Source organism: Fusarium solani (assembly GCF_023522795.1).
Source record: "Fusarium solani strain SB1 chromosome Unknown bctg00000003_1, whole genome shotgun sequence".
Classification (NCBI taxonomy): domain Eukaryota; kingdom Fungi; phylum Ascomycota; class Sordariomycetes; order Hypocreales; family Nectriaceae; genus Fusarium; species Fusarium solani.
The window spans coordinates 978,153-995,069 of NW_027072154.1; the positions used below are offsets into that span (position 1 = coordinate 978,153).

At 54.0% G+C, this 16,917-nt stretch overlaps 6 protein-coding genes across 6 annotated transcripts; 4 read left to right on the plus strand and 2 right to left on the minus strand.

The window, feature by feature from the left end:
* Nucleotides 1-300: 300 nt before the first annotated feature.
* Nucleotides 301-1,220, plus strand: MRS44_005863 (uncharacterized protein; the record flags this gene model as incomplete). Its single annotated transcript, XM_065621555.1, has 2 exons — nucleotides 301-633; nucleotides 738-1,220. 2 exons carry the CDS (start codon nucleotides 301-303, stop codon nucleotides 1,218-1,220), a joined length of 816 nt encoding a protein of 271 aa, XP_065477627.1.
* Nucleotides 1,221-1,852: 632 nt separating this feature from the next.
* MRS44_005864 (uncharacterized protein) lies at nucleotides 1,853-2,806 on the plus strand (the record flags this gene model as incomplete). The annotated part of the gene is made up of 2 exons (XM_065621556.1): nucleotides 1,853-2,105; nucleotides 2,415-2,806. 2 exons carry the CDS (start codon nucleotides 1,853-1,855, stop codon nucleotides 2,804-2,806), a joined length of 645 nt encoding a protein of 214 aa, XP_065477628.1.
* Nucleotides 2,807-3,652: 846 nt separating this feature from the next.
* On the minus strand, nucleotides 3,653-6,408 carry MRS44_005865 (uncharacterized protein; the record flags this gene model as incomplete). Its single annotated transcript, XM_046273392.2, has 2 exons — nucleotides 3,653-3,865; nucleotides 3,916-6,408. 2 exons carry the CDS (start codon nucleotides 6,406-6,408, stop codon nucleotides 3,653-3,655), a joined length of 2,706 nt encoding a protein of 901 aa, XP_046140560.2.
* Nucleotides 6,409-10,225: 3,817 nt separating this feature from the next.
* On the plus strand, nucleotides 10,226-12,389 carry MRS44_005866 (uncharacterized protein; the record flags this gene model as incomplete). Its single annotated transcript, XM_065621557.1, has 3 exons — nucleotides 10,226-10,460; nucleotides 10,511-11,599; nucleotides 11,731-12,389. The coding sequence occupies 3 exons, from the start codon at nucleotides 10,226-10,228 to the stop codon at nucleotides 12,387-12,389; spliced, it is 1,983 nt and encodes a 660-aa protein (XP_065477629.1).
* A 516-nt stretch (nucleotides 12,390-12,905) lies between these two features.
* MRS44_005867 (uncharacterized protein) lies at nucleotides 12,906-14,291 on the minus strand (the record flags this gene model as incomplete). Its single annotated transcript, XM_065621558.1, has 3 exons — nucleotides 12,906-13,563; nucleotides 13,627-13,927; nucleotides 14,171-14,291. 3 exons carry the CDS (start codon nucleotides 14,289-14,291, stop codon nucleotides 12,906-12,908), a joined length of 1,080 nt encoding a protein of 359 aa, XP_065477630.1.
* A 673-nt stretch (nucleotides 14,292-14,964) lies between these two features.
* MRS44_005868 (uncharacterized protein) lies at nucleotides 14,965-16,367 on the plus strand (the record flags this gene model as incomplete). The annotated part of the gene is made up of 2 exons (XM_046269889.2): nucleotides 14,965-15,540; nucleotides 15,594-16,367. 2 exons carry the CDS (start codon nucleotides 14,965-14,967, stop codon nucleotides 16,365-16,367), a joined length of 1,350 nt encoding a protein of 449 aa, XP_046140557.1.
* Between the last annotated feature and the right edge of the window lie 550 nt (nucleotides 16,368-16,917).

The following is a 16,917-nucleotide window of genomic DNA, read 5'->3' on the forward strand; positions in this document are numbered from 1 at the left end:
CAAAAGCGCTCTAAGCCAATCTCGGCCTAGTGGCGATTGAAAATCACGTGAAAGGATGTCTGTCAGAGCACCAGGGAGTTTGGGGACGTGCAATAGCCGGCTACCTTCAGTCTCCGGGCAACCCCGCCTGGCATCGAGGTACCCGTATATGTCCGGTAGAACGCCGGAAAATTCACGTCAAGGCTCAGCCGCTAGGATTCTCGAGCCAATACTTGCAGCATCATTACCAACACCACAAGGCATTTCGTCTCGAGGACCTCTCCCATCGTCAATTGGCCTCGAACCGTCACATCACCGGCCATGGCGACCACGATCTCTCGAAGCAGGGCCCTGGCCTCAGCTCTGCGGCCCGCGAAGCCTTCCGTCCAGGCCTTCAACGACCAAGCAATCCGCTGCTTGTCCAGCTCGGCTCGTCAATATGTCGCAATGCCGAAGGAGTCGCCCAACATGCGAATGGCCCCCCGAGACCACATCGGCTCCCTCAAGGCGCCCATTGTCAACCCTGCCGACAAGTACCAGAGCAAGGCTGACAACATGCACCGATACGGTGCCTGGCTGATGGGTTGCCTGCCCAAGTACATCCAGCAGTTCTCTGTCTGGAAGGACGAGCTCACCATCTACATCTCGCCCTCGGTGTTTATCCCGTCTTCAGCTTCCTGAAGTGTTGGTATCCCGTCAATTGATAACAGGGAATCCGCTAAAACCGTTCAGACAACACCGCTGCCGAGTTCACCCAGGTCAGCACCGTCACTGCCGCCGACTACCCCACGCGCGAGAACAGATTCGAGATTGTCTACAACCTTCTCTCGGTCCGCCACAACTCCCGCATTCGTGTCAAGACCTACGCCGACGAGGCTTCCCCCGTGCCCAGCATCACCGGTCTCTTTGACGGTGCCAACTGGTACGAGCGAGAGGTCTACGATCTGTACGGTGTCTTCTTTGCCGGCCATCCCGATCTCCGACGAATCATGACCGACTACGGTTTTGAGGGTCACCCTCTGCGCAAGGACTTCCCCTTGACTGGTTACACCGAGATTCGATACGACGAGGAGAAGAAGCGTATCGTGACCGAGCCCCTTGAGCTTACCCAAGCCTTCCGCAACTTTGAGGGTGGATCCAGCGCCTGGGAGCCTGTCGGAGCCGGACAGGACCGCACACCCGAGTCATTCAAGCTGCCGACACCCAAGCCGGAGGAGAAGAAGGAGGAGCCGAAGAAATAAAACGGGTATCCATATCCCAAGCTGTATAAGATGTCACTTGTTAGAAATATTACCTGGATTTGCATCAGACCACCCTTTTCTTGGTCCACCAAGTGAAGTGTCCACCGTCGACCGTCCACCGACCCTCGACAAGAACTGACTTAGCGGGCAGGGTCCGGTATTAAACGACCGGGGACAAGATATGACCTCTTCGGTCCTCGCTAACAAAGCAGGCTAGAGGAATGTGCAAGTAGCGCATATGGGCCGAGGATTCCGCCACGCACCTGGGTGCGGGCAAGGCCATGATTGGTACTACATCGGGAGGCGATGCTGACAATCATGATGCAGTATTCGCAATTGCACGCGCCGAGTAGCACAACATGTCAGCTCTCATCATATTTGACTAGACGATTCTTCCGATGGATGGATTCATGTCGCGCTACCCCTCCCTGCACCTCCCGAGCTTAATGGTCTGGTCTATCGATACATATATCCACCCTTGCCACCCATCTTCCCTCATCTTCTTTCCATCCATCCAGGAACACCACATCTCCTTTCGGTTCGGGTGGACCCCCGATAACTCGATTCTACTTTTCAACTCACACTTCTTCACTTCACTTCTTTATCACCTTTAATCCCCTTTTTCCACAACCATGTCGGACAGCAGCGCCAACAGCAGTCCCATCAGCAGTCCCATCAAGACGAGACGATGCTCATCAACGGCATCCAGCGAGTCCTCACTCCGCGACCTAGAAACAGAATACCTAGCTCTCCGGGACGAGCACCTGAGCTACGAAGACGACGCTGAGTTTCACATCTTTATCGATGCGCTGGACCGTGTCGACACACTCGTCACCGAGCACACTCCGAAGGCAGAGAGGAGAAAGTCGTTTGGCCGCATCTTGAGTGGGTTCAAGATGCGCAAAGACAAAGACAAGACGTCAGGATCGGCAGAAGAACCAGCTTGAAAGTGAGGTGTCATGAGTATTGTGGCGGTCCTATTCATCACGGGACATTGTATTCTGAGTTCACGGCCACATGCATGTACGAAGGGAAGAACCTAACTCTACTACCGGGACACGGAGCTGGGGAATCCTAAGGAATGAGTTTGATGAGAGAACGAGAAGGCGCGTCAAAGAAACGCAGACACACAACAAGAAGACAGGGAGAACATGCCGCCATCATGTTCAATTTCTTACTTTTAAACGGGTTTAGCTCTCAGGACAGAGGCATACCGCTCGTTAGACTTGGCTGAGAAAGCCACAACTTTGCAACTATCGCAACAGAGCATTCCTCACATTACTGCATGTGGAAAACGATTTACCCTCTTTCTCAACGACGTCAACGGCCCCAGGAAAAGCCGGTGGGAAGCTGACGACAGCCATGACGAAATCGTTGTCCTGCAGTGGCTTCAGCCTCGTATTCGCTGCAGCACCACCACCAACCAGCTTCATTCAGGCCGCTTCTGGACGGGGGACAAGGAGGACAGGATGGCAAAAAAAGAAACATACAACACCGGGCATTCGCCGGTCGTCACCGACCCGACTACTACTCCAGCGGTCGCCAGTTTGACTATGGGAGAGCGGACGGGATCCCGTATTCTCTAGCGCCTGTGGTCGTATGTGCCAGTTGCTCTGTCGAGTCGCCTCATATTCAGGGGCTGATGCTGAGGATGGATGCATCCTTCGGAAGGATTGACGTGGGCTGACAAGCATGGCCAGTCAAGTAGAATAGGTAGACAGGTATGCGGTTGGGTAGCTATCCGCCTTGCCATGGCTTGGGGACCAAAGGCTGTCTGCAATAAAGCTTCGTATTATGTCTATCAGAACTCGCTGTCTCAAAGGATTCGACCCTGCCATTTTATCTCTATTAGTTCATATCCTACAGCTTCGTTCCTCATCCGCTATTGCAGGCTGCTCATCATCAAGCACACTGCTCTATGAACCAGGCAGCCACGCAGCTCATGGTGGCTCCAACGTCCTCCATACCTTAAGCAGTGGCCTCCAGCAGAGATGAGCCTACCCCTCCATGAACCTGAGCCATCCATTGACATCGCTTCCTCGCAAAATATATACGCTTATCCCTCCCTTTGCTCCATCGATCAAGTAAATCCCAACCAAAAACACTTCTTGCAGACGCAATTCCGAGCGAGAACCCAAAGAAAATCAGAGAAGGAACACGAGATGGCTCATCCATGATTGTGCAGTCCGCGCCAGCCTCATCACCAACTCCCATCCCAAAAGACAGAATTGTGAATGCACCTTTGCAAGCCTGTGACGCCCTCGTGCGCTCATCTCCCAAAAACTCCATCATATGCTAAGTAGGGGACTGAAAACGCTACACACTGCCATCAGGCACTTGCCTCGATAGCCAGTGATGGTCAAAACAACAACAAAATGACATATATAAAGGATGGAGTCTGCTGCCAAAGTCGTGCCCGACTACCCCGGCCGTCACCACATGTCCTCCCGCCTGTCATGCCGACGATCTCGGTCGTCCCCTGTGTCGTGGTACTGGTAGTACTCCTTGACCCCCTGGCCATAACCATCGGATCCATCGTAGTCGTAGTCATCATGGTGGTCGTTGCCGTGCTCATCTTCGTAGATCTGAGCATCATCGACATAATCCACCTCTCCGTTACCAGAGTCAGCATATTGCACTGCCGCCTAGAAAGAGTCAGTAATGCTGGAGAGAGGCCGAGGTGTCAAGTACTTACCCGGTGATAATCGAAGTTGTATTGGTCGATGGAATCCTGGGCATCTTGCTCCTCCTGCATCCTCTGCTGGGCCAGGTACTCCTCTTCTTGCTGTTTCCGCCGAGCTTCCTCTTCCAGCCGCTTCTGTTGGGGTGAAATCGGCACATTCATTTGAGGATGCATGGCTTGTACGATAGCCAAATAACTGTACATAAAGTTACTCAGCAGCACTTGACTGAGGAGTGACCGTCGGGGGTTGGCCAACTTGATGTGGGCCATTCGGTAGATCGCCCTCTCCTCAAGGAGAGGGAATCTAGTCCAATGGTAGTCCATATCAGGGACCAATGGCTTGTATACCGGCTCCTCGGGGACCTTGAGATGTTGGCTCTTCTTGGCGTTCTTCTCTTTCTCTTTCTCCTCCTTCTTCTTGCTTCCACCAAAGAAAGAGGCGAAGAGGCCGTCCTTGTCCCTCTTTGAGTCGCTCTTGCGGTGGCTTTCCTTCTTGCGTTCCTCTTGCAGCTTACTTTCAACATTGTCACGATCAAGAACCAGGCTCTCACGACCCTTTGACGAATTCTTGTCGATAGAAGTCTGGATCACGTCCAGCCGCACGTTATCTTGGCCCTTGTCACCAACTGACTTGGTCTTGGACTTTCTGCTCTCCTCCTTCTTCTTGTCCTTGTCATCGGTCCCGCTCTTGAACCATTTCCAGGCGCTTCCAGAGGACTTGGTGGAGCTAGAGTCATCATCTCGGTCCTTCTTTGACTTCTTTTCTGGTTTTCGTTCCTCCTGGGGTAATGTGGGAATAAATGTTAGGCTATCTGTCCGAGTCGCGCCGCCGCCAGGGAGAGGTGCAGGATTTGCCGCCAAGTTGTCGCTCAAGGATTGGCCTTGAGGGTATGAAGAGCGAGAAGTATACTGTGGTTGTGACGACTGTGGTACGGTCTGTCGACTCACAGACCGTCGGCTTGAGCGAGGAGACTCCTCCACAGGTGGTTCTGGTTCAGAGGCCCCTTTTGAAACAGCCTGAGAGCCCGTTTTCTGAGACGATGATCGCTTGGGGAAAGGCGAAGCCTCATCATGGTTTGATGTTTCAATAGTAGGCATATTCGAAGATGACCGAATAGGGAGCTGATCTTGAAACGTCTCACCTGTTGCTGCTGCAGCCTTATCTTCTGCGTCCTGTGTGGTCCCTTCATACGGATCATAATCCCCCAGTGACTCTTGTGAGAACTTGTGTGTTCGCTTGATTGAGCGATTCGGACGCGAATGGTTGTCTGACAGGGGCTCTGACTGAACTCGTGTAAGACCAAGACCCTTAGGAGCATCCAAGGTAGAGGAGAGCGATTCGGTGGATTGACTAGGCTGGTGCCGATGTCCAGCACGCCTAGCGAGGGGGCCACCCGAACGTAAACTTCCACCCTTGCGGTATTGTGTGCGTGTCGATCTGCGAAGGCCCATTCCCGGGACCGCGGGCAAGATCGGCATGTCGTCTGCACTACTCTCGGGGCCTGTTGGTGGAACTTGAGACTCCTGTGCAAGCTTCTGTACAGCCTTTGTGGGATCCTTGACGAGCTCCTCCAGGCTGAGCTCATGGCTGTGACCGCGAGAACGTTTCCTCTCCAGCCGATCAGCGCCGTCAACGTACCCTCCAGAGTTGTCGATCTGACGTGATAGCATCGACTTTTTCCGCCTCAAGCCCCCAGATGTTGAGTCGGTCTGGCTTGACTCGCTATCGGCGGAGAGGAAGGAATCACCGGATCTTCGTCGTATCGAATGGACTCGGTTCTCGAGGAATGACTTGAATTCGGTCGGTGCGAGCTCAGGGTGCACTCTTGCTGGAACCCAGAGCAGTCTCGAAGGGTCATTTTCGTCATCATCTCCGGTCGGAGCGATCGCTGGCATAGCCATCAAGGACATGGGCGGCAAATCTGGATCCTTGTTGTTTGCAACGTCCATGGATAACCGTCTCAGGGCTTGCAGGTTGCTCAGTTCCTGGGCAATATCATTCGGGTTGTCGATGTTGGGTAAGGAAAACTGAGAGTCGGCCTGAACATCGCGAAGCGACAGAGTTGGGGAGAGGGGCGATTTAGGCGATTGTTCAAACGAGTTGCTTCGTTGGGTTGGCGAAAGCGGTTGAGGTTTTTTGCCTGAGCCACCGTTAATGGACGTAGTGTCGAGAACGGGTGCATCGGCTTCGGGGCGCAGGAGTCCCCTTCGAGTGTCGACAGACAAAAGCTGATCTTCTGGGGGAGGTCGTGGAAGCTGCTCTTGGTAGGGCGATGGACCTCCGACGAAGCTCAGCGGTCGGCCGTCGCTCAGTGGTCGACCACCTTCGGATCCCGAGTCGTCTTCATCGCCGTAAAGGGTGCCGATAGCCTCGGTGACATGATGGCTTGGGTCGGAAATAGAGAGATGACCGCGTCTACGGGCAAAGCTGTCGCCAACATCGCCGCGGGGTCGAGATGAGGTCTGTAGACTTGGGATCAGCAAGGGTGGCGATGACAAAACCATGTGATGATGGGGACGAGCGATGAAAGGACCATGACAAGATCCGGTTGAGATGAGAGGTGTCGAGGGCCAGAATCAAGAGTTTTCACGGCACCGCAAGACTGGCGACTGGGGATGATGAGACGTACCATCATCGACGGCTGGGGGGGCCTCAACGGAGGCCTAGACACCCTCGATAGCCTCCGCGGTTTCCTGGCTTGGCTGTCAAGGCGATACTCAAGGCTTGTGCTGCGCTATCATGGGCGTACGAGCACCACGGTTCGGGCGGCGCAGGAGGACGTAGGGTCGGTATTGAGTCGAGGATAAGAGAGGTGCAGTCACCTCCTGAGTCGGTGTTCTCGCGAAGTCTGTTGTCGCATGGGAGGTGGCCAAGGGAGGAGCCGCTGGTCTGGACGCTGTCCGTCAAGGGTCCCTTGGCATCAAATGACGGGCAGCCAGAGTCGATGTGGGCGTCTTCGAAAGGGTCGTGATCGTCGGGGCGTCTTGGAGGAGATACGGCTACACTTGGAAATAGACAAAGGGTCGTTCAAGGGAGACAGTCGAGCCTAGTTCGTTGAGCACCCAAAGGCGAGATACTGTCGGATGGCCCTGGAAAGGGTAGTGTTCCGCAATCAAAGGACGCTTGACCAGGGCATGAGACGTGTCACGTGGCGCCTCCAGCGGTTGCCAGCGGGCTGTTCCACTGCATCACAGCGCTATCTGGCGCTAAAGCTGGCGTCCGTCGGGGCGGTACAGCGAGTTGGAGCTCTCTGGCAGTAATCAATGGGCCAACCGAGCGCCAGGTTCCTGGGCGGGCGTTCCAAGGTTCTTTTAGACCGAGAACTGGCTGTCAATATCCAGGATGGAGACCAGGTCCGTTAACTCCACTGCGGCAGATTTAAGGGCCATATAAGTTCCAAATGCGTATGGACATGGTCGCAGAGGCGGTGAATGACTTTGAAAGAGCAAGTCCTCTCTTTCTTCCTGACTTGATTGATCTCTAAGCACCGCCATGCGCGGCCATGTCACCACGAGCTCAAATGAAAGAACCCTGAAAAAGGGTCCAAGCTGCTTGGTTAGGCCGCAGCTCGGCCACATGAATGTCTCCGACTTCCGGCATACGATACAATCGACGAATTCAACGTCAGGTGTGGCATCCAGTCTTCTATGTGGAATGGTCGAATGATGGTCAATTTGGCTGTCAGGTGAACTGGGTAAATACATCGGGTACAAAAACCGTGGTTGGTGGTGGCCATGGAAACAGCCCCAGGTGTGCGTCGCGAACATTCTAGGCCTCGTCTCGTGATGAATGTCTTGTTTTAGTACCCAGACAAGTTCTACAGTAGATAAGGGTAGACACTCGCCCAAGATGGAAGCTGGGTGACCTGGGGAGGCTGAGCTCTATCACATCCAGGAGCTATAGTTGTTCCACTCAGAGACAAGGCCGCGGATTGTAATCACAAGGGCCTCACTTATACGATGTGTTGGCTTCAGGTTCCGTGCCAGCTGCTTTGTTTTCTCAAGCAAGACCTGCATTTGACATTGCAGCCATTCTTGATTCGGTACCCGTTGGACATCAATACCATTAATAGCTCCGTCTGAGCATGACTACTTCGCTAGACCTGACACTGGACCTGACATTGGGAAACATACGTAGGCATGACAAGCGTAGGTGATGTTCATGCATGGATACTGACAACACACCAGCTACCAACAGAGGGATCTCAAGGCCGCGCTCAAGGTGGACGGCCTTTGCAGCAATGAATGCCGCAGGCTATTCCACTGCCTGATCACCAACTTGTGATACAGTTCTCGATCACCCATTCCATGGTGAGGCCCTTGTAACAAACAAGGAGTTCTCCATTGCAAATCGAACTGACATGGATCTGCGCTACCAGGGTGGACCTTAAACAGCCTCACCTAAGAACTAGAATTTACCGAACATCAGAGCTTGCTGCTTACCTTGATCCTTCTGGAACAATGATCCCCTGTGTCGGATCGTATTTCCCTTTCCTTCTTGTCAATTGTATCAAGGCGTTTCATGCAGCCCCGTCTTGTTGAATCCGGCGCCTCAATGTAAGGCAAAGAGACGTGGGACAACCTGGTCGGCAACCCCGCCACAAGACGCCCAACAACCCGGTGGCTTAACTAAAGTCGCACCACTCCGCATCTGCCTCCTTGCCTGTCCTGGCGATAGCCTCCCTTCCAAGCGCCCTCGTCATTTCTTTGGGTGGTCGAGCTCCACCTATCATGGGCTTTTCTCCCCATGGGTCTGATCTTTTGTGGTCAGTGATGTCGTTGCTGCCATCGTCAACTCGGGCTATCGCAGCTCCTGGGCGGCTATGGGACCACTCGTTGGCATCGGTTGGTTCTCGTTTCCCTGTCGGTCAGGTTCATCTGGACTACACCTGCTCATCATTCATGTCTCCCCAATCCATTCTCACAGCTCTTTGTCAAATGCGTGACTATAGCAGATATATGCGTTCTGCCTGATCACAGTCGAGTTTGCTCGATCCATTGTGTTCCCATGCTTCTTGTCCGTGTAAGTTGAGCAGGCTTCTATGGAACATTGGACATTGAGCTGCATTCAACCACCTGCAAGTTTTCCCTGGTTTATGTCCGATCTGTACCTAGTCATGGGGTAAGAGCTTTCTTTGCCGTCTGGGCCTGAGTGCTGCGTTTGCGCAGATCACATATGTTCTACTCTACAAGTTGGAAATGCGCAACTGCGACTTCAGAACAGGGAGGCTACAACGTCACACAATGACACTTCTCACACACGAGTACTTGCTACGGAGCGAAGCAACAAATGCTCTAGCATCGCTTTGATTTAAAATTTTGTTAGAACCTGGGATTTTGGTTTCAGTGGCACAAGCAAGAGGGAGAATCGGCATACATCCAGTTAGATGGACATCATACAGAATGGCAGCCGTCTAACAAAGGATTTGGCGTGAGAGCGACGTGAATCACAGCACAAGAGCCACCTGCTAGCATGCATTTAAAGAGTATGAGCACCTAATTACAATACATTGAAAGAAAACTTAGTCTTGGCAACAAGCACAGCTATCTTTCCACACCAGAAGTAAATGCAACTCTTAGAAAACGGACAAGGCAAACGCACAACACCTGCAAGTGTCATCGCAGCTCCCGGGTAGGTATCTGTATTCCCAGCTTTTGACTGACTCCAAGCGGACGTCAACACCGCCGAACATTAACCGCCACTGAGTTCTCTCCCCTGGCCTAACCCAAAGGTGACTGTGCCAGCGGACAGGTACATCGTCACAGGTGAAAGCTGAGGGGCTAAGCCCAAACAGGCAACGGCGTCTTCTCCCGATTCTTGGGGCCACCTCTAGAAATTATCTCTACCTCTAGAGCCTTGCTGGAGCTGCGAAAATCCACCTCCCCGTGATTGCCTCCCCATCCTCCATTCCTCATCGTCACCTTCTTTTGATACCCATCCATATCCCTCCCCCGGAGCTCCCTTCTCCCCCGAGCTTACCCTGACCTGCGCGATACGTCGACCACGCGATCCCCCGACCGGCTTCGAGCGCAAAGAATCAGTTGATTGATAGAATGGCTGCTGTGAGTGCCTCAGATGGTTCCTTCCATGACCTTGCCTATCCATCTCCCTCGCACCTTCCCAAGCGTCCTCTTCAACGAGGTCGCAGCTTCCTATCGTCAAGAGCCTGGAGATGGATGGCCACCTGCGGCCTATCTACTCTTCTGCCCTTTTTCGGGCGCTGCCTCTACCTCCCTCCTCTCCCTCCCCCGCTCGCGTGTTGTCCCGCTGTTGCGCCCTGTTTGATGGTCTTGACCGCGAGGCTCTACACCCATTTTCGCGATGAGGCGCTCGTCGAGTTCCCAGAGTTTTCCAGGCAGACATTCGAGATACTGCCGGACGAACTCGATCGCTGACCAAAGACAGCCGCGACCATACAATAACCCAGGCTCGAGCTACCTCCAGAACGGTGCGAGCGGCGGCCTCCCTCCCCACGGTGCCGCGCCTCTTCTGCCAAACCAGGGCCGTATTGTCCAAACAGGTCCCATAAGAGTTCTCTGCATCGCTGATGTGCGAGGTGCGTTTCTACGACGAAAAGGACTGGAACATTGCTGAGCTGTGTGTTAGGAAACCTGAGATCGCTCAACGACCTTGCGAGACAAGCCCGGGCTGACCACATCATCCACACTGGTGATTTTGGTTTTTACGACGACACTTCCTTGGAACGAATCGCCGAGAAGACGCTTAAGCATGTCGCCCAATATTCGCCCCTGATCTCCGAGCCCGTCAAGAAGGCCATCCAACAAGGCGGCCCCGGCCCCGTCAAGACTCGATTCCCCCCTAGCGAGCTACCTCTCTCAGAACTCTCTCTCCTCATCAGCGGAGAGCTCAAGCTCGATGTTCCCGTCTACACTGTCTGGGGTGCTTGTGAGGATGTCCGAGTACTAGAGAAGTTCCGAACCGGCGAGTACAAGGTTCCCAACCTGCACATTATCGATGAAGCTCGATCGATGCTCTTGGAGGTTGGTGGCGTCAAGCTGAGACTACTCGGCCTTGGTGGTGCTGTTGTCATGCACAAGCTCTTCGACAACGGTGAGGGCCGCACTACCATTGCTGGTGGACAGGGAACCATGTGGACGACTCTTCTGCAGATGGGAGAGCTCGTTGATACTGCTCACAGAGTCTACGATCCTACTGAGACCCGTATCTTTGTCACACACGCCTCTCCTGCGCGAGAGGGTATCCTGAACCAGCTCTCGGTGACGCTCAAGGCCGACTTCTCTATCTCTGCCGGTCTTCACTTCCGATACGGTAGCTCCTACAACGAGTTCAGCGTCAACCCGACTCTCGACCACTACCGAGGCAAGCTTGCCGCCTCCAAGGCCTCCTTCAACGACGTCTGGGAGACGGTCAAGGGTGAGGTTGAGCCCGCCATTCAGCAGAATGAGGCCCAACAGAATCTCCTTAAGAATGCCCTCCAGCTTGTCGAGAAGATGCCCACGACTGCTGCAGGCGGCAACCCCTTCGGCGGCCCTGTCGCTGGTCAGGCAGCTCTCGGCCAAGTCGACGAGAGTGCATTCAAGAACATGTGGAACTTCAACCTTGCTGATGCGGCCTTCGGCTATCTCGTCCTGGAGATCCAAGATGGCCGAATTGGTACAGAGATGCGCGCCCAGGGTTTCAACTTCTCCCACCGAGGAGCCAAGCAGCAACCCGGTATCCCCCCGCGACAGCACCAGCTCCTACCGCCGGAATTCCTTCGCCCGCCCCTCCCTCTACTCAATCCAGCGTCCCGCCGCCTACGAGCCGACAGCCATCTGCAGTGCAGCCTGCTAAGCCTACCGTAGCGACGCCCCTGCCTGGTCCCCCGAAGCCCGCCACCCCCCAGCCAGCCCCGAGCTCGAGCAGTCCCGCCCCTCCCCCTCCTAGCAAGGAAGCTGACAAGGCTCCCGTCCCGGCTGCAGCTAACGGCTCCGCCCACGTCCCTGAGCCCGTTTCTTCCCCCGCTCCCAAGACTCCTGCTTCCGACATCATTGGTCTCTTCATTATGAACGTTAGCACCGAGGACCAATGCAGAGAGCTCTTTGACGAGGAGGACAAGGCCAAGATCCTCAAGGTCGAGAAATGGGGCAACTCTAACAAGGTCGTCCAATTCAAGACGACCGAGGATCGTGATGCTGCCATGGCCCGATTGCCCGAGGAGGTAAAGACTCGAACTCAAGAGGATCGATCTAAGCCCCTCGTGAAGATCTTCCAACATCGCGAGGGCAAGTCGTATGGCAACCGAGGTGGTGCCGGTAACTGGGGTGCCAGCGGACGTGGCGGAGCGACCAGCACGAGCGGCTACCGAAGCGCTGGAGGCGCCAGTGACTCGGAATCGAACCGACGTGGTGGTCGCGGCGGCCGTGGCCGTGGCGGAGATCGTGGTCGAGGTGGCCGCGGCCGTGGAGGTCTCAAGGGCGAGACTGGTACCTCGTCGCCCGCCCCCTCTACCCCCGCCGAATAATTATCACGATCAACATCTAAGTATTGATACACAGCTCTCATGAGATTATGGTTTATCCCCATATTCTCAGTACCTAGCTTTGGCCCTTGTGGCACCTCCTTTTTGTCTCGCCTCTACCCGATTCTTGCTGGGGGCTCAAGGGACAGGAAAACTGAGGGCATCCCTCAACCTGCGTTTTCATGTATTGTGTACCTAATGAGATCTCGGAGTCGTCGAGCTTCGGCATCGAGGGTTTGGCTTCTTTAGTTTTGACCTGTATGGAGTTCAGTTGCGAAGAGAATCTTAAAAAAAAACATCATTCCGGGCCCTGATTGCATCTCGGGGACGTGAATGTGGTGATGGCATTTCTTGGGGGGAAGGATTAGGGGGTAGGATCGAGGGTGCTTTGGAGTGAATGACTTTCTATTTGTACACTGCCACAATTGACTGGCTATTTTCTGTCATGCCCAACCTGAAAACATTGATTCCGAGACTGGGTTGAAAGTAGACTACATAATGCGTATATTCTTGAGCACTTTATAGGGGCTTCATGCCCTTGTGGATGGCAGCGATACCGCCGGTCAGGTCCTCGTAACCCTCACCAGCGACAACAAAGCCAGCATCCTTAATCATGTCCCTAAATTCCACTTGGCTAGGGAACCTCTCGATGCTCTCAACGAGGTACTGGTAGCTGTCTCGGTCTCCGGCGACCAGCTGGCCGATCAAGGGAATGGCACTGAACGACCACTGCTTGTAGACGGCGTTGAACAGGGGATACTTGTCGACCTTGGAGAACTCGAGGCAGGCAAAGACACCGCCAGGCTTGAGAACTCGGTGAGCCTCCTTCAGGGCAGCAGGGATGTTGGAGAAATTGCGGATGCCAAAGGCAACGGTATAGAGGTCGAGAGAGTTGTCCTCAAGCTGAGCGGGGAGGACCTCAGCATTGGCCTCGAGGAAAGAGAGGGCGGACTGGTGGGATGCGGGGAGGGCGAGGGAACGCTGGCGACCCACGGCCAGCATGTCGGGGTTGATATCGGAGATGGTAACTGTCACGTTGGGATTGCGATTGAACTCGTGGGCGTGCTGTAGGTGACGGAAGGCAATGTCACCGGTACCGCCGGCGACGTCGAGGATGTGCTGGGGCTGGCCAGGAGGGTTGGTAGCACCAGGGTTGAGCGAGGAGATAAAGTAGTCCCTGAATAATTGCGTGTTAGTCTGTTGAACAACCAGAAGTTCGGGAGAGCCGGTATATGCCTACTTCCACAGGCGATGAATGCCCAGGGACATCAAGTCATTCATCTTATCATAGGACTCGGCGACACTGGTAAAGACACCAGCGACACGCTGCTGCTTCTCGCCCTCGGTGACGGTCTCATAGCCAAAGTGGGTAGGGCGATTGGAGGTGGGAGTGGTGTTGCGGAGGGCATTGGAGGAGGAGAAGGGGCGGACAAAAGCGGCAGGGCGTCTTGAGGGGTTCAATGAGCGGGAGAAGCTCCGGAGAGCTGTGCGGGAGGCCATTGTGGGCGAGAATTGGGCCTCGGAGGTATGAGGGATGGTCTCTATCAGAGGTCAGTTTAGAATCATACGAGGCTGAGAGGTGGAAATTTGCTGGTGGATGAGTGGGGGCGGTGTGGCGCTTGTTCAGCCTTGTACCAGCCACGGTGGCTTGTCTCGGTGCGAGAAGCAGAAGAGGATGAACCAAACCAACAAAACATATCGTTTTGTAAGAAGACGAATCACTCACGCCTAGGCAATGTCTCCAGCTGTTGTAGCAGCTGGATCTCCCTCCCGCTTCCGCTCACGATGAACGCTGAGAGCCTGAACAAAGGTGTGCACCTTGTCCTTCATGAACCAGGCAACGAGGCCAAAGATTGCAAACAGAGTAAGAATGAGAAGAGCGATGCTAACTGCTGGGTTGGTCATTGCGTGATTGGTGTCGTAGTTGCGGATTGAAGATGGATGAGGATTGCGGTTGCTTTATTGTGAGTTGGACGATGAACTGGTGGATGGATGATGGATGGTGTATTGAAAGTTGTTTATTTTCCTCGTCTCGAAATCTATGCACTGATGCATGGCAGTTCCTGCAATACCAATTGGCTGTTAAACCCATTGTTTACTCTTTAACGATGCCATCCTGACAGTGGCAGACAACTGCCATGCACTGCACTAGTTGGGGTTCATGGAAATCTGGAGTCTATCGGAATGTGGGGTACATCGATAAGACTCGTGTGGGGGATAGCAAGCACAGGGCCTCATGGACTGTTCCTGGCTTCAGCATCGCCAGATGATTGACAGGGCATCTCGGCAAGGGTGTCGAAACTTAGCTCAGCGCAATTACCGACTGATAATGGATGGCTTCGGGGTTTGTTTGAGGCTGGGTATGCCGAACCTCGTCCAGCAACGGCTTATCTCAGTCTCGGCTCATACGGTTGGAGTCGGCTCAAATGACGTCGCTTCAAGTATACAGACCGAGAACAGCCCCCTCGGTAATGTTATTTCTCCTCTTCGTCTTGTCGTTTACCGCAAATTGGAAGTTGATTGAAGAAGGGAGAAGTCTACGCATTGAGATTGCCTTTCGAACGAGATCACAGCCACTATGAAGTCTCGAGCTTTGCGACACGTCGCCCTGCGAAGGGCTGCCCTCGCCAGACCGCAGGCCGTGCCCTTTGCTCTTCGATCAGCCAGCAGTCTCTCGCAACGACCCAATTCCGACTTTGTTTCCTTCCCCGGTGCCCTCAAGAGTGCATTTACAACGACGCTTAAGTTTGAGGCTCCCGAGTCGTATCCTGCGCTGCCGACGTACCGCGTTGTCGACCAACATGGCGCGGTGGTGGACGAGTCCTTCAAGCCCGATATCTCGGACGAGGAGGTGATTCGGCTATACAAGGACATGGTATTCATTTCCATCATGGATCTGATCATGTTTGATGCGCAACGGCAAGGTCGGCTGAGCTTTTACATGGTCAGTGCTGGTGAAGAGGCTGTCAGCATTGGCAGCTCAAGTGTCTTGGATCGGGAGGACGTCATGTTCTGCCAATATCGAGAGCAGGGCGTGTTCAAGGAGCGAGGGTGGACGGCAAAGGAGTTTATGGGCCAACTCTTTGCTAATAAGCGGGATCCTGGCCGAGGGCGGAGTATGCCTGTGCACTACGGAAGCAAGGAGTTGAATATTGTGAGTGCCCTGTGGACTGAAGCAAGATATTAAAGCTAACAATGAGGATGAAGCATTCGATCTCGTCGCCGCTGGCAACACAACTTCCCCAGGCCTCTGGAGCTGCCTACGCCCTGAAGATGCAACGACTTCAGGACCCCAATGTCAAACCTAGAGTGGTTGCAGCCTTCTTTGGCGAGGGCGCAGCAAGTGAAGGAGACTTTCACGCTGCATTGAACATTGCAGCCACAAGATCTTGCCCCGTGATCTTTATCTGCCGAAACAACGGCTACGCCATCTCGACACCTACACTGGACCAGTACCGTGGTGACGGTATTGCCAGTAGAGGTATTGGCTATGGTATCGATACTATCCGCATCGATGGTAACGATATCTGGGCTGTTCGGGAAGCCACCAAGAAGGCCCGTGAGATGGCTCTCCAAGACGGTGGAAAACCCGTCCTCATCGAGGCTATGACCTACCGTGTCTCGCATCACAGCACATCGGACGACTCGTTCGCATACCGCGCGCGGGTAGAAGTCGAAGACTGGAAGCGACGTGATAACCCTATTACCCGGCTCCGTAAGTGGATGGAGGCTAAAGGTATTTGGGACGAGGCCAAGGAGAAGGAGGCCCGTGATAGTCTTCGCAAGGAGATTCTGAAGGCGTTTAGCGAGGCAGAGCGGGAGAAGAAGCCCCCGATCCGAGCCATGTTTGAAGACGTCTATGAGGAGCTCACAGAGGATCTGAAGGCGCAGATGGCAGAGCTGAAGGAGATGTTGGACAAGTATCCCGAGGAGTATGACGTTGCTGAGTTTGAAGGAGGCAAGGATAGCCTGAAGCCATAAAGCCCGTGTAAGTAGATAATTACCCAACAAAGCACCAAACGCAATAACAAAAAAGGAGAGTATCTCGGTGGTTCAAAAGCACATATCACTATCATGACTCCTCTGTCCTCCATACCAGGTCATAGCTCGCAGATGGAGACACCCATGACCCAATCACACAATGAAGCGCCGGCGTGCTCATGGGACCCTGGTGTTGGGTTCCGCTACCTAGACAAGGCGGCCGTCGGGCGGTTTTTGTTTACTTTTTTGTGTCTTTGATGCGGGCTGGATGGTTCCCGACGAGGAAAATGCCAGTTGGCAATGCGTCTGGCAACGTGCCGCAGTCAGGCATTCTCCATCTCGTGGCTCTCTTTTTGCATGATGGGTTGGGGGTGCGTGAATGCCCGTTGCCGATTTGTTGGTGGAGTGCATAATGAAGAACGGCACTCTGACACCCATCAGATTGGAGGGACACTGATAATGGCGATATCCATAACATAGCTCAAGGATATTGGATAGCAGTAGGTGAGCTCACGATGAATAATTACCTATGATCGGTGTAAAGAACCGT